At 40.1% G+C, this 16,878-nt stretch overlaps 1 protein-coding gene across 3 annotated transcripts in view; it reads left to right on the top strand.

Moving 5' to 3' along the window:
- Positions 1-16,878, top strand: part of SYNPR (synaptoporin) — a 289,344-nt gene that overhangs the window by 122,869 nt on the left and 149,597 nt on the right. Inside the window, exon 1 of one of the 3 annotated variants that reach the window (XM_004581586.3) lies at positions 6,803-7,101. The exons of the other annotated variants lie outside the window; for them this stretch is intronic. Within the exon in view, the coding sequence (XP_004581643.2) occupies positions 7,078-7,101 (24 nt within the window). The 5' untranslated portion in view covers positions 6,803-7,077. Of the gene's footprint in view, positions 1-6,802; positions 7,102-16,878 lie in introns of those variants that run through there. 3 annotated transcript variants of the gene reach the window in all.

Here is a 16,878-nt window from a genome sequence, read left to right as displayed (position 1 = left end):
AAATTTATCATAGTAATTCACCATTTATTCAATAATTTAGCAAGAAAATATTGAGCACTATTTGTATCTCAGACCCTGATAGGTTCATGGCTTGTACAATGCTCAGAATAATCCTAAGTTCCTTTTGAGAGATAACTGTTCCATCTTTCTCAACACTGTATCCACAGAATTGATTGTGTACCTAGTATACAGCACATATTTCATAAACAACAATAGATCTGAGATTTTAGGCTAATGAATGATGGCCATTTACATTCAGCAGATAAACAGAACTCACGTGGATTAGAATTGTTCTTCCTTATTTGAAATAGGAGTCCTGAAGTAGGCTTTAGCTGTGATATATAATACCTACATCCTGTTCTTTTTTGGGATGCTGATGGAATTTTTAAGGGGACTTAGCCTTTCCTTCCTGATTTAAAATACTTGATTAGGAGAAAAATGAAAGCCTAAGGGTAATCAGGCTTTGAAGCTCATCATTTGGGGCCAGAGTAGTGACGGGGGTAAAGCTGTCTGCAACACTAACATTCCATGTGGGTGGTGGTTCATGTCCTGGCTGCTCTGTTTCTGATCCAGCTACCTGCCAATGGCTTGAGAAGCAGCAGAGGGTGGCCCAAGTGCTTCGACTCCTGCTACCCACATGGGAAACCAGAAGAAGCTCCCAGCTTCAGTCTGTTCCGTTGCAAGCCATTGTGATCATCTGGGGAGTGAATCAGTAGATGGAGGATCTCTTTCTCTCCATCACCCCATCTGTAACTCTGACTTTCAAATAAATAAACAAATCTTATTTTCCAGAGGTTCAGGGTCCATGGAGGGACAATTATAAATCCATGATTTGGCCATCCCAAGTGTCAGAATGATGCAGTTCTCTGCAGACCTGCTCTTTAGGCTGAGTGGCAGGGAGTATCACTCTGTGGATGGATGGATGGATGGATGGACAGACAGACATAATATTCATTATGCACATAAATATTGCTGAGTATTCATAAGAACCCAATTTTGTAGATGAGGGCATGTGATATGTTGCTAGTGAGGTACAGAACTAGACATTGAATCCACCTGTTATGTATGAATCAGGTCCCAGCTGACACATTAGATGACTTAAGGAAGCTTTGAAAAGGAATGAATTACAAAAGCGGTGGGCAAAATTTTAAAACAACACAAAGGGATATTGCAAGGGCTGGACTGTGAGGGTAGTAACTGATAGGAGATACAGTCACTCCAGGCCTGATGGTTCAAGGTGAAAGACGAGACTACAGAGACCCAGACACAAAGATAAAGGTGGGGAAAAATGGTTCTATGGTATAAAGAAGGCTTCTTGAAACCACCCGTGGCCTTCTCTAGACGAACCACCATAGGACAACTGAGGCAGAGCAAGGGAATAAATACCACGCCCTCCTTCTCCTCTCCCCTTGGCCTCTCCTCTCCTGGCAGTGCCTCCTTTTGCATTGCCTCAGAGAACAGGTGCTTGCTGATGCAGTCATTCAGTGAGCTTCATGGGTTGCAGAGTGAAGGGACAGTGGTTCTAGAGGGATGGAGGGAAGTTGCACAGCACAATATCTGCTGAAGGGGAACATTCCCACCATGTGATTTTGTCTGTCCAACTCTCCGCCAGGAGTCCTAGCTGGGCTGCTTTGTGCTAGGTGCTTTGTTCTATTATGTGGGTACAGCGCTGAGCCAATTATTATCCTGTGCTTAGAAAGCTTTGACTTGTGGTCTTCAGGGAGTGCCTCTGGAACATCTTTGACCTGCTGCTTACTGTGTCATTACTTCTTTCACTTCCTAGGCATGGGTGTATTTCACTCAAATATGCTAACTTTTCTCAGTCTTGGCGCCCTATGCTTAGGAGCTACTGAAGGAAGCCAATGATCTAAAAGTGTTCAAGAGATACCGACTTTAAAAAAAATCAAATTAGATCTTTGAAAATAAAAACAGCTGGAGAAAAAAAAAAACACTCTTTTGTACCAGGGGAATAAAAGACAATAGACCTAGAAAGTTCTGTCTTGACTGTACTCTGCTCACAGCAGAATTAATTGGATCTTACCCGTGTTAGTAGCTATGCTCCATCAGAGTAGGAAAGGCCCCATTAAAGATATCAAGGCCATCCCATAAGTGGGTTAGATGTAAGTGCTCTCATTGCTACAGCTTGATAGAGTTGAAGTTGCTCATGGAGCAGAAGTGAGGAATCTTTGCTAATTCCCTCACTCATTATTAGTCTGACCAGAGTACGCTTGTCTTTGATTACACCCCTTCTCCCGGTGGAGAGATTCTTGCAGCTCTGGAATTTTCCTCTCAGGCTTTGCGCAGTGCTTAAAGTGAGGCATGCCACTGCCCAACCGTGGAGCAAACAGGCCTGAAAGGATCCCTTTTTTGGAGGCCAGATGTTTAGGAATAGAATCTATCAAGACCAAGAAGGGAAGACAAGTTGCAATTTGCACCTCTTTTCACCAAATAAGAGGATTCTCAATGAAACTGTTCGATCTACTTTGACAACAGGATCCTAGGCTATCTAGCATTATCTATACCTATAAGGCAACGATGTACTAAATGGCAAAATGTTGGACTTGTGACCATCGTAGAAGGACTATTCTACTGTAACATCAAGGGAGGAAGCCAGTGTGCAGGGTGGAAGTGGGAATTCCTATGCCTGGGGAGCTATATCATGAAAATCATAATTAAAGAAGCTACAAAGAAAAGAACACTTGCTTTACTGGGAAGTATGACCTCTGAAGGGGAGAAAAGCCTCTCTGTTCTGGAAAAAAATAATATTTTGAATTGATCTGAAGGCCATGCTCCACTAAAAGATCAGAGTTGAAGATGTGGTCATGTTAAAATTAGCAATGCTAATGAAGGTTTCGTGGAATCACAGATAATTTTAATCCACTTAACCTTGTCTATAAATGCTCCACTTAGAAAACACTGTAGTTCTATTTTTAATAGTCTAATCATGGGTATGTGTTATTTTTAAGACAGTAGCAATAATGCTTATATAATGCCAAGAATAATCAAAACAATGGCATATTGCTCAATTTTTTGTCAGTTCTAGTTTTGTGACACTGTGGTAGCCAACTAATGAATTGTCATATAAATTGGAAAATAAGGATTGTCTAAGTCATTAACTGACATAACCTTTTGTCCTTTAATGACAAACTGAAAACTCTCTGAATATCACCTTCTCTGTGTGGGCCTAGGCATACAGAACACTGGAACCCAAATTTTTATAAAACAAAGGATCAGGAGCCCGATGCGATAGCCTAGTAGCTAAATCCTCACTTTTCAACCCTTGGGATTCCCATATGGGTGCTGGCTCATGTCCCAGCTGTTCCACTTCTATCCAGCTCCCTGCTTGTAGCCTGGGAAAGCAATTGAGGATGACCCAAAGCCTTGGGACTCTGCGTCCACATGGGAGATCTTGAAGAAGCTCCTGGTTTCTGGCACTGGATCAGCTCAGCTCTAGCCATTAAAGCCACTTGGGCAGTGAACCAGCAGATAGAATATCTTTCTGTCTGTCTCTCCTTCTCTCTGTAAATCTGACTTTCTAACAACAACAATAATAATAATAAAAGATCAGTATGGTTCACATAAGGAACCCTCTACCATCCTTATAGTGGCCTTTGTGTTAAGAGATACTGACATTGCAAACCTTCCAGAATGTTCTATAATGAAGAGTAAAAGCAGGCTGCCTTCACTTATATAAATGATATTAATTGCTTTTGTTCATTGGTTCTGTATTTCCTGCTTAATGTGTTTTGATAATGATTCATCGATTGCGTTAGTTTTTAAGTTAGAAAATGGCTACTCTGTACCTACTATGAGGCAGATACTTTCCTGAATATGGAGCTTATGGTGTTGAGTAAAACAAGCAAGGTTCTTGTTTTTATAAAAGTTATTTCTTAGTAAAAGGGAGATACAATTACATGAACAATAAACGGCAAGGATATATTAGGAAGTAAAAATATATAAAAGTAGAAATTACAATCAGTACAACAACAAAAAATATAAGGTAATGAGAGAGTGAGTGAGTGGAAAAGGAGGATTGTTTTCAGTTTAGGTAGTCAGGAAAGATGGACTGTAAAATTCAGAAAGCAGGACCACTAAATGAATGTCAAAGGAGAATGTTCCAAGCAGAGGGAACAGCAGGTGCAAATGCATAGAAAGCTAGCATGGCTGAAAGGTGAGGAAGAAGAGTACTGAAGCCAGCCAGACGAATTCATATGGAGGTGGGAGCCCCATCACATAAAGCTTTGGTTTTGCTCCAAGAATATTGGACATTGATTATAGATTTCTTGTCAAATAAGGAAGCGATTTAACATACTTTAAAAGATTCAGCATTAATCACATATGGGCGATGATTTATAGAAGTGAAAGTGAAAGCAGCAAGATCTATTGCAAGTCTGTGCCATGAAAGGTGGTGGCAGCTGTGTGCACCAGTGGAGAAGAAGTGTGAATGCATGAGGAGGCAAAAGTTCACCAGAAGATTAAATTCTATCTATTAGCATAAGAACCTTATCTGGTTAAAGTTGAGCAAGAAATCTCTTTAGAACTCAGTCCACTGAAATCCTTCCATGCAATGAAACATGAGAAAAAACTCAGACACATGTGGAACACCACAGCATTATAGAAGACAGCTTCCTAGCAAACACAAGCCTGGGCCTTACACTTCCTTTCTTCCCAGGTGTTCAACGATATATGTGAATTCATACAGCATCTGTAAGTAGTGGACGGGGACACTGACAGTTGGGTAGACCCTCCCCAGTTAGGAACTCACAGTGGCCAAGATGTGAACCTTCAAAAGTAACACCTGAGGGGCTGTTATAGGGTGCACATCTGTCTATGGATTAATCATACTGTTACACTAATTTGATAAAGGTATGAACACCACTATATCTCAGAGAGGCCTAAAGCTCAGACATTAAAACCCCACTAGGTTTGAATTTTGGCTTGACAAATTATTGACAGCATCCCTTGGGGATGAGTCATTTAAATCTTACAGTAATTTTGTTGTTGTGTGAGGACCCAATAAGGTGAAATAGCAAAATACACTGAGAATAGTCTCAGGTGTGAAGTCAAAGCGTTTGAGCAATGCACACTATTATTATGTAGAAGACATATTCCAAACCCATGAGAACCACTCCCTAGCCATGCGGAAGGTACCGTGCCGGGTGATTCTCACCTTTGATGACCATGCTGGCAGATGCAATGACCTTGAGCACAAAAAGTGCACTCCTCTGGCCAGCCTTTCATTCAGGGATGGTATCAGTGCATTCTGAGGGCTCACTGACATGCCCTGCAGCTCTCAACTTCCCAGCCCAACTTTTTTCTTCCCCCAGTATCGACTGTGCTCACTTGCTTGATTTACTTCTCTGAGTAACTCCTTGAATACACTGACTTTTTGACAAGCGGATCAGGGATGGACTAGGAGAGTCTGGAAGGAAAAGGTTCTTATGAGAATTGCAAAGAGGCCAAGCAGTACATAGAAGTAACCTGAAGGCTTATAAATTAACAGCAAGTAGATCAAATGCAGAGGCCGAGATGGAAGCTGGAGCTCCCTGAACCCACTGTGCAGAAGTGCAGCTTTGTAAACACTGCTGTGGCTTTTCCTCATCTCTTGCTCACGCCTCCCTGCCAGTAGTTCTATGAGGTGTCGGTATGTCCATTTAGAAGAAAGCAAGCTGAGGCTAAAAAGCTTTAGGAGCTCCCAACTCACGGGACTTGGTAGTGGAAAGTCAGGATTAGAATCCAGGTTACTTCATTGTGGTTAGCTAGTTGGTTTGCTTGGTTTCTTCTCCTGTTCTCCCCTCCCTGGCCCAGTTTATAATATGTGTAAAGGAAAAGGAAGAAAACAGAATGAGAGAGAGAATGAACTGTCATGATATAAGGGAGAGACAGACTAACAGGGACTTGAAGAAAGATGAGAGGCCGAGTCCAAATTAATACCTACCTGTGGAAATCATGGTTAACCTGTGTGAGTTTCAGTGGGGCCATCAGCAGCTGCACAGATGCCGAAGCAGAGCACCTGCACCAGCCTCCTGACTGGGGATTTTAATGACGGATCCCCACTGCGGATGGGCACTGAACGGATGAAGTAGGCAGGTGTCTTCCCTCTGGGTAGTGGTGCAGATCCCTCAGAATGCCAGGATGAGGAGCATGTGGCACCTGCAGGCAGGCTTTCCCTGACATGGTGCCAATGCCATGAAAACCTGCCCCAGGGTGCAGCGATTTCAGCTTCTTGCCTTAACTGAATCCAGTGTTGAAAAAGAAAGCAGATGCAGATCTTGGTTCAACCTCTAAAAGCTTTTTAATTTTGAGATCTTGGAAAAGGCCTTTAGGAACTGTGCTGTGATGAACCCAAGTTGTTGTTTGTCGTGCTACACAAGCCACCTCCTGAAATGCCCGTCTTCCACTTCCATCACATAAATGATTATTTATGGATGGGTTATGAATTTCCCCATTGGGGAACAAGCATTACATCTGTGCATTTCCATAAAAACAAGGACATTTAAAGAAAAAATATCAACATTCATATAATCTATGCAAATCTATTCAAAGGGATTGTATAAAACTACTGCTTCTCCCTGCACCCTCGAATGCAGAAATCTGGCTTTTTAAAAAATCTCTTCATGTGTTTTTGAGCTCTGTGGTTGAGGGAGGAGGGGGCTCACAAGTCAGGGGGAGATGAGCCACTGTTCACGACACAGGCTGCCTTTGCAAGGCAGTCCTGCACTTGCAGTTGTGAGCAGAGAGCCAGGTGTGGGAGTGCACCATGGTAGGAGCCAGCTCCCCACAAAGCAGGCAGCATTTCACCAGAGGGAAGTATCAGGTTCCTGTACTCGGCTGTGGGCTGTCACTGTCTACTAATATGACCGTTTTGCTGTCTCTCTGCAAATAAGGCAGAAGCTGCTACCTGATTGGTATAGCAGGCATCTCACTTTCCCTCCGCATTGATTTTCTTGTTCTCCTTTGCTTCACAAAAAGAGGGACAAGTGGCTGCTACTGTGGACACAGAAGCTTTATTTTTAGTATGAGACAACCTCTATTTTCTTTCAGGAGAGGGAAGTTGGATTATCAATTCTTTTGTAAATGTGTATGGTGATATTTGCTCCGGTGAGTTTTTAATCTATCTTGATTTATGCTGGCTGTGTGTGTGTGTGTGTGTGTGTACGCGTGTGCTTAGGTACGCCTCAGCTATACACTTTTTCTTTCCTTCCAAATAACATTTTTGGAATGTTTCAGGATGTTTTAACTTTTTTTTTTTTTTTTGCTTTCTCGCATTCATGAGTTTAAATGCAAGAGGCTGTGTTAGTTGACAATGTGATGTTTGGTTTTTACAACATATACTGAATTTCTTTTAACATAGTAAGGCAATGCTTAAGGATATTTATTTGCTTTGTAGAAATGTAATATCATTCTACCCCACCCTCAAGAGTGTATTCATTGCACTGCAACTTGCTTACTATTTTAAACTTTTTTCATCAGTGCCAGAGTGAGAATGTTTAAACTTCAAAACTGTCTACCAAATATTGTATTCTGTGTTCAAAAATGCATGCTGTTTTGCAAGAACTCATATCAAAGTAGAATAAATGGGATGCATCTTTACAATAACTGGGTTTAGCAGAAGTATTTGGACTATTAAAATAAATCTCCAACATTTCGTGGAAAGACTGACTTACAAGTGGCTGTTGCTGCTCTCCTGCCTTCGTTTTTGCACTGTGCATTTATGCCACCATCTGTCAAATACCCACCCGTAGCTTTTACATTTCTATAGCTGAAGCTAATCAGGAGAAAAATTGATGTTATTAAATTCAAACAAATGCAAAAATAAATGTCTGGTCACGACTGCTAATAATGATTTTTAATTGCATTACCTGGTTAACTGATTGGTCTGTTTTTCAGGAGTCAAAGATGCTCTGAATTCTATGTTGTTCATGCAGAAGTCTGGGAGAAAGTATATTAATGTAATTATCCCAGGCAGAGATGATAAGATGATTAACTAATTGCTCTAATGGAAACAATCTGACACTTTAATCTTTTCTTTTTGTTACACAAAGAATCTGTATAGTCCTTTTCATGGGGGAAATGAACAAGAGAATATAAAAAAAAAAAGCTAAAGGCACAAGAAAATGTGAAGGGGACGTCTATATATTTTTCAGAGACTTTAAAAGTAAAATTTGGACTATCATGCATGCCTTGAGCTCTGAGATATAGGTTCTGTTCCACAGCAGCAATTTTTCATATTCCGAACTGGTGTAATGGCTGTTCATAGAAACAGTGATGTGTGTATGGGAAAGTTGCAAAGCTCATGGACACTGCCTCTGGTTAATGCCATGACTCATGTACCCTGCAAACACTGGGATAGAGCTGTCTGTGCTGACAAATAGAACAAGTTTTGATTAATCTAATGCAATCTATCAATGGACAAGTCCTCTCAACCTATAAAAAATGAGCATATTGCCTTGTTTCTGGTCACAGGGTGACCCAATAATACCCATTGATGTTTGTGTACCTAGGCTGGAGCCAAGTGCTTCTGAGCAGATTGTTGGAAAAGCAAGCACAACTTTTATGTTTGGGAGCTGCCAGCTACTCCCCAGTGAATACATCAGCAGTTCTTCCACCTGTACAGATGATCCAACACCTCTTTTCTGTCATTGCCATTGTTCCAGGCTGGATATGTAGTTACTAGTTATTAATGGAGTTATCATCTGAGGCTATTCAGTAGTATAAATGAATGAACTTTGAAGGTGTGGCATCCTGCTTACAGCACAGGTAGGGCTGTCACACTCAGAGCAGGGGAGAGACTACAGGGCCTCTGCATCCATGACAGGTCAAGAGTTTTTGACTTAGTGACAATGTATGTGTTCCTTGGTAGTATCACTCCAAAAAAGTCCAAAATGACATAGCTAAAAAAATCTGTTGTAATCTATTTTGGGGAATACAAAATAATCTGTGCCATGTGGAAGAAAATTAATTGAGAGGTTTAAAAAAATTCTTTTCCCACAGTGCATTATCTGTTTTGTTTAGCAAAATGAAGAATGTGATAATCATTCCCGTTTAATAAATACTGGTATATGCCTTGCACTGGCTAACCATTTATGTGGTTTGTTTCCTTGAATCCTCCAAACAGTTCTCTGAGGGAAGGCACAAGGCCTTCCCATTTTACAGACGGGTGCTGGGTGCAGGGCAAGTATGACCTTGCCTGCGGCAACACAAGGATGAAGGTGAGAATCAGGCAGGTTCATTCCAGAGTTAGGTTTCAATTCATCAGAACAGTTGAAACTCTTAGACAAGATTGTTTTGGAGCGATTTCTAATAATGCATGGTATTTCTGTTATTTTTTTCCTCCCCCTGCCACTGACTAACCACCTTCTTCTCAGACTGCGCCTTTGTGACTCTTAGCTAATTACGTGTTTAAAACTGGAGAATGTGTGCTTTATTTCCATCCAATTTGTGCAGCTCACAGATGTGGATGTGAGGAAAGTGGGCCAGTCTTAGGAAATGTATATGCAGACGTGGCTAAAGGAAGGTAGCTTTTATAATTAATGCAAATAAATCTATTCCTTTGGCTTTCAATCTTTTGAACATAAAGTCAAAGCAAAAATGCCACAATGGCTTAGAAATATCAATATCCTAAGGTATCTGGTTCGTCATTAAAGCAAAATATAAAAAGCCATTCCAACTGAATTGATTTATTTGTGGAGAACTTTATAGAATTCTCAGGTTTCTTTTAATCACCCCCACCATGATTTTTCTTTCTGTTCTCTGGATAGCTGGAAAGGGGCTGAGGTGGCACTTCAGTTAGACTGTGGACAACCATCTGTGTCACCTGGGTAATTTAAAAAAATGAACACAGATGCTGACAAACATGTGGCGAGGCATGGCCAAGTGGCAATTTGGAATCTCCAAACATTCCTTTGCTTCTGTACACCAAATGCAATCACTACCCACTTGAGCCAGTAAAATTCACATGAATTTTACAAGGGGGAAAATGCATCTGACATAGAATCAATATGTTTGAAATTTTTCCTCAAAAGGCAGTTTACAGGCTGGTGGCAGGACACCCCAGTCTTGAGCTGAGACTGTGAAATGGTGCATTTCTCTTCTCTGCCATGAGAGAAAAATTATGAAAGAGGATCATGAGTGATGAAATTGCTTGTAGAAAATAGATTCTGGCTTGGGAATACCCTTGCTATATTGTCTTCCTGAAAACCAGAGGGATCTGGAAAAAAAGAATAAGACCCACCTACCAAATTGGGAATGCTAGCAGTTGGGTTTTGAAGTATTAAAACACTGAGGTTTCAATGTGATTTGTTGTGTCTAGTAAATGTTTGCTTTTAAAGTAGCATCTGCAGACACCCAGGTAATACAGCAGGGTTCAGAGCACAACACACAATAAAATAATTCCTAAATTGATAGTCATTTCTGCTGGAGAAAATCTTGGCAGTTTGTTGATTTGACTTTCTTTTCTTGTTCTTATAAAAAGAGTCATTGTAACCAGGTGGTTTAATCAGAAAGTACAGAACTAGAGCTAGTACTGATAAAGAAATATAGTTCAATTTGCTGTTTCTAACAGCATTTTTTGAGATTTAAGAATACAGAAAGGCACCAAATGAGAGCTAGCTTTAATGACATTTGTTGTGCTCAGCCTAGGACTTATCAAATAATAGGGTATGCCTTAAAACTAATCTTAGACATAATTTTCTAAATTCATCATGTTTTAGTCTTTAGCAAGAAGACACCACATTCTTCCAAGAGGTGATCCAATCCCAAATAAATAGTATGAGATTTGTACTTGATCTTACCTGTCTGTCTTTCTACACTTTGTTTGGCTATGTGTGTTAATGCATGTATTCAAACATACTGAACATCAAATGCTTTAAAATGCTCTAAGCGGTATAAACAGTAGCTGGTATTAAGATATAGTGAGTGTTGGACTGGTCTTCAATTCATCTTCAGACATCCTAGGAAAGACAGGCTGGTGTTCTTATGTGTACAAAAGAAAAACCAATCATTGAGTTATTTTGAGCATGAAAGCAGCGTGTGAAGCCCTAAGAGGCTTGGGGTCATCAGTGTGCCTTTAAATGTTTAAAGATTAGGTGAGTTGAAAATGGAAACACCTCAATCTCTCTACTCTGCAGACTAATGGATCTACATAATTAATATATTTTGTAGAGATCATTTTTTATCTCTGATTCAAGCCAAAAGTACTAATGGAAAATTGTGCAGGGGTCACTTAGAACACATTTCACTACAGTTCTGGCAAAGTTTATTCCTAGCTCTGGGAAGTCTGTTCACTGGGTGTGGACTGGCCAGCACGAACAGAGATGCATGTCATTGTGATCCTTTGGGGGAATGCTTTGTTGGGCATAGAAGGAATCTATTGATATCCCCATGTGGCTTTGGAAGCCATTTCCATAGGATATTTAAATTATCCCAAGTTCTATATATTGTGTCAGTGTAGATTTCCAGCAAATATGAAAAATAGTTGAGCCTTGGCTTTACTTCTGATAAAATATGGGCTTAAGAATATTTGTGTCGAATATGAATTGTTGCCACCCAGACATTTTATATTGGCCTCCATTTCCCAATCATAAACACATGTGTCTGCATTTCTCTAAATTGGCACTGTTAATATCTTAAAATTTTTCTATATTATTGTTTTTGTCACATGATTACATTATCATTATTTTTTGATGACACAAGCACTGAGATTTCCATTACCCTCTCCCTACATTCCCTCCCCCAACACTAAGATCCCCTATATTATTACTATAGTATAGTTCTTCATAAACAGTCACATGTTCTTCATCGTGGGCATGGACAATGGGAGAGTCCAGCATCCTGTTGTCAAGACGTAGTAAACAGTTTCACAGGAAGTCCATCTTTGATTTGTAAGTAGAGATGCATACTGCATTGTATCTTCACATCTGGATATGATAGTCTCCATTACACAGTTTCTATACATCCCCTTAAAAGAAAAGCCATAAAAGAAAATTGGCAGGAAGAATAAGAATTAAAAATGCCATGAAGTTAAATATCATGCTACTGAATTACTAATATGTCGCTGAAAAATGAAAAAGAAAATGAAGAACCTTCTTGAAGAAAATGATGCTACTGTATGATCTATGAGTCAGTGAAGAATCTAATGAGAAAAAAAGTGTTTTGAAGAAATAAAACTAAAAACAAAACATTAATCCATGAGTTATAGTTTCCGCTTATCTTTGTTGATGAGATGTGTCTCGTGTAGGCAACAATTAGATAGGTTTTGTGTTTTTAATCCAGTCTGCTAACCTGTGATGTTTGATTGATGAGTTTAACCCATTTACATTCAGGGTTAATATAAATAAGTGATAACTTAGTCCTGTCATTTAGCAATCGGTTGTTCATTGATTTAGTCTTCTGTTATTTTACTGAGATGTTCCTCACATTTGCCTATGGTTTTGGTGGATGCAATTCCTTTTCTCTGTCAAGAGAACATTTTTAAGTATCTTTTATAGTGCAGGTTTGAAAGAGATGTATTCTTTCATCTTTTCTTTACTGTGGAAGAATTTTATTTCATTTTCAAAGACAAAGGAAAGCTTTGCTGGGTATGTTATTCTGGGCCAACAATTTTTTCCTTTTAGAATCTGGAATATGCCAGTCAATTCTCTTCTGACCTGTAGAGATACCTGTGAGAGTTTGGCTGTGAATTTAATTGCCATTCCTCTATATGTCAACTAATCTTTTTCACATGCACATCTTTTCCTTGTGTTCAATTGAAGCAAGCTTGATTATCATGTATCATGATGATGATCACTTTTGGTCAAGCCTGTTGAGAGTTCTGTACCCCTCCTGGAATTTGTTTTTCAATTCTTTCTTTAGGGAAAATTTCCTTTGTTATTTCATTAAATATATTTTTAAACCCAGCTTCTCTTTTTATACCTTTTGGGACTCCCATTACTCTTATATTTGGCCTTTTAATAGTATCTCTTAATTGCAATCTTTATTTCAAATAATATGGCTTAATTTTGTTTCAGTGTTACTATATCCTGTGTGACATACTCCTTAAATTCCTTGAATGCTAGCATGTGCTTCTCATTGTTGATAAGAAGCTTTATAATGAGTTTTCTGAATTCTGTATCCCCCATTTTCTGAATGTATTCCTCAGTTAAGTCTGAGGTTAGCAAAGGCTTTTTGCTCCTTTGCAGGGGAACTTGAGTGATATTCATTGTGCCTTTGTCTCTTCTTTTGCTCTTGGTCATTGTACTTCTGGTTACCAGAGTCTTCTACATGTGGCAGATTTCTAAGCTGTGTCACCTACAGGTCTACAATTTGATTTTACTTATTGTAGTTGGTACATGGTTGGTTGTTTACAGTCATTTGTGCCATTCCCTCCAGCGAGTTTCAGATCTGGGCTCTTACATATGACTTCCGCCACGGTCTCCATAGACCCAGCTCCTAGCTCACCACTCTCAACCTCCTGTGATCCTGTGCTGAGGCTGCACTGTTGTCTGTACAGCCTTTCTCCTACTTCCAGTTGGAGCAGGTCCCAGGATTAGGGAGATACTAGGTGTCCTAAATAACTAGGTAGTTGGTGGTACTTATCTTGCCGGAACCTGCTAGGTATTAGATCTGAGAGCCACACTGACCTATTTTGAGTTGGAAGATGCCAAAATTTGTATTATTTTCCTGTGGGACCAGTACAATTCACTGAGCTCAGTGAGTTCAGTCCCAGCACTGCACATGAGGAGCTCATTGTTGTCCCAACAGTCTCAAAGCCTTTGTCACATTGTACAGAATGGCACCTGGTATGCTGCTTGTGGAGTTTTTGATCTGCTGGCTATTTGGTCTGGGGCCTAACAGGAGCTATTTTGGGTAGAACCTGTAGGATGCCACATTGTTGCAGTTCACTGACCCAGGTATGAGTTCATGCCCAGCTTAGTGCATGCAGAGTTCTGTTTCATAGCCTTTGCCTCCCTACTCAAAATGGTATCCAATTCAGCTCTAGTGGGGGTACGGGCTGTAAAATCCACCATGTTCCCAAACCGCCTGTTTGGGATCTGCTGCTTTTTCTCTACTCCTGGTCCAATCAAACAGACCAGCAGTACAGGCAGTTCTTTGTCTGGGTTCACCCCTTGAGTTCCTGGTGAATTCCCCACCTGGTTGCTGGTGGAGTTCTGGCTGCAAATGGAGTTCAGATCACTGCTCGCTGGGTTATCTGGTCACTGCAACACCACACCGTTGTCTTTGCTGCTTTCCCATGTCTGTCAGTCTGCAGGTACCCTCTGCAACTGTTATGTCCTCTCCTATTTCCCACCATTAACATTTTGACCCAGATAATGCATTTGGTGAGAATTCATTGTATTGCAGGTTGTTTAACAGCATTCTTAACCTCTCCCCACTAGGTGTCAGCAGCAGTCTCCCTCCCCCAAGTTGTAAGAACTAATGTCACCTCCAGACTTTACTGTCCTGTGGAGAATCACAACACATTTTCCCACTGAATTTATGTCCTTCTTCCTTCTGGATAACTCGGCCGCATGGTTAATCCTAGAGATTTTGGTTATTTCCCTAAAATAGGCTGGCACACAACTTGTCTAATGAAGATAAGTAAGGCATGTCCAAGTCTTTACCGTGTACTCTGTTCAAGGCTTTGCCACATTCAATTAGCTTATGTTATCTCATTTGATTCTAGCAATCAAGTGAAGCAATATTAAGATATTATGACCTTTATCAGATGAGTAAATGGCATTTACAAAAGTTCTATGCTGGAATTATTGAAGCTAATAATGGATAGAACTTGCATTCATATTCATACATCCTGATTGGGGAGGGAAAAAACTCTACTGTTCAGTTTTATTTGTAAAAGTATGTTTGGTGGAAAACAAGGGTGAGTATGTTTAAAGCCCTTGTTTTCTTTCTTTTTTAAATTTTGACTTTTATGGTACAGTTTCATAGGATCAGGGATTTTCCTGCCCCTTTCCCAAATTCCCAATCCCCCAACTGTATTTCCTCATATTACTACAATAGTATAGTCCTTTATAAGCAGTCACAAGTCCATCAGTCTGTTATTTAAGTGTGTCCTGAATTGCTGGTACAGACAATGTCAGAGTCCAGCATCCTACTGTCTAGATATGTCCAACAGTTTCATTGAGAGTCCATCTTTGATTTGGACAAAGAGATGCATACTGCATTGTATCTTCACATATGAATATGATAGTCTGTATTACGCTGTCACTATATATTATCCCAAATGAGAAGCCACAAAACAAAGCCAACAACAGGTACATAGTTAAAACAAAAAATTTACATCACCATGGAGTCGAAACGCATGCCACTGAATAACCAATGTATGGTTGAAGAAATGAAAAAGAAAACACAAAAGTCTGTTGAGTAAAATGAAGCCACTGTACAATCCATGAGCCAGTGATGAATTTGACAAGAGAAAAGAAACTATGTGGGAGAAATGAAAATAAAAACAAAAACATCAAAATACATGTGATGCAGCAAAAACAGTATCGAAAGGATTATTGATTTTACAGTTTGCCTGAAGGCTGCCTTATATCAGAGAGAACATATAGTATGTGTCCTTTAGGGATTGACTTATTTCACAGAGCATAATGGTCTTTAGTTGGGACCATCTAGTTTTCAATGGTGTAATTTCATTCTTTTTAATGGCTGAGTAATACTCCATGGAGTAGATGTACCACAGTTTCTTTAACCACTCCTCTTTGGACAGGCATCTGGGTTGTTTCCATGTCTTTGCTATTACAGATTGTGCTGCTGTAAATATAGGATTACAGAGCCCCTTCTCATGCATTTTTCATTTCCTGGTACAATCACTATGGAAATCAATATGGAAAGTGCTTCAAGAATTGCAAATAAACCTATCATATGACCCAGCTATCCCACTTCTAGAAATATAGCCATGTTTTCTTTTTAAGGGCATTTTGGACATTATTGGCAGCAGAACAGTGGATGGAGTACTGGAGGAATATACATCTGACTTATGTGTTAAACACATAAAAATGTTTACTGAGTGGTTTTGAATTGTCTACTTGGGAGTCTCACAATGGTTCAGGGGCTGTAGAGTGACACAGTGGAAAGCCCTAGAGCTCTCAAGCACAATGTACAGGGCTCAGAATTTGATGTTACATGCATTTGCTGTATGAATCAGTACTTGACAGGAACAGATGATCTTCTCAGACTGGCTAACCTCTTGCTGCTGACTAGAAAGCTCAATACCTTTAGGCCAGAAAGCTGATGCTCAACAGATGAGTTCGCTTGCCCAAGACCATAATGTACATGCATTGTATCCAGAAGACAACAGCAAAACTCAATGGCCTTCCAACCCAGTGAACTAAAGAACCATTTCAGAGGGAGGATGACCAAAGAATGAGTTGGAAATGTACCCAAAAGGCATGTGTTTGAATCATAAGTAGATGATTAGAAGCCTGAGGTAGGCTCTCTCCTTTTCATTGGGTGCAACCAAACATCTTTGGTGATTTGGCATACTTCAGCATTATTGAAGAGTATAGTGACTTAGGCAGTACTTCAACAATCTCAGAAAAGTAGCAGACATGGGACTGTCATTAAAAGCAGGTGGAAGGTTGTGATGGTGCTCATCATACATGCTCCAGAGAGAATAGAGTTGGAGTCTTCCTAGGAGAGGGAATTCACTGTGCATTGGTTCATATCTTTGGCCTCCTGATGAGCTGTTCAAAGAGTTTGCAACTCCTAAGACCCATGCTTCGTCTGCCCTCTCTAGGCTTCAGTCTGTTTATGTATAAAATAGAAACAGTGGGGTCCCTTCCCAGAGTTATAGAAAAGATTGCTGTTGCCAGTGATATGGGAAGGAAGGCTCTGGAGACCGAGAAGACATAGGTGATATCCTTATTATTATTTTCTTCC

This window comes from Ochotona princeps, chromosome 21, assembly GCF_030435755.1.
Source record: "Ochotona princeps isolate mOchPri1 chromosome 21, mOchPri1.hap1, whole genome shotgun sequence".
Taxonomy (NCBI): Eukaryota; Metazoa; Chordata; class Mammalia; order Lagomorpha; family Ochotonidae; genus Ochotona; species Ochotona princeps.
The sequence above is the reverse complement of the archived record's forward strand: the minus strand, read 5'-3'. Positions and strand labels throughout refer to the sequence as shown.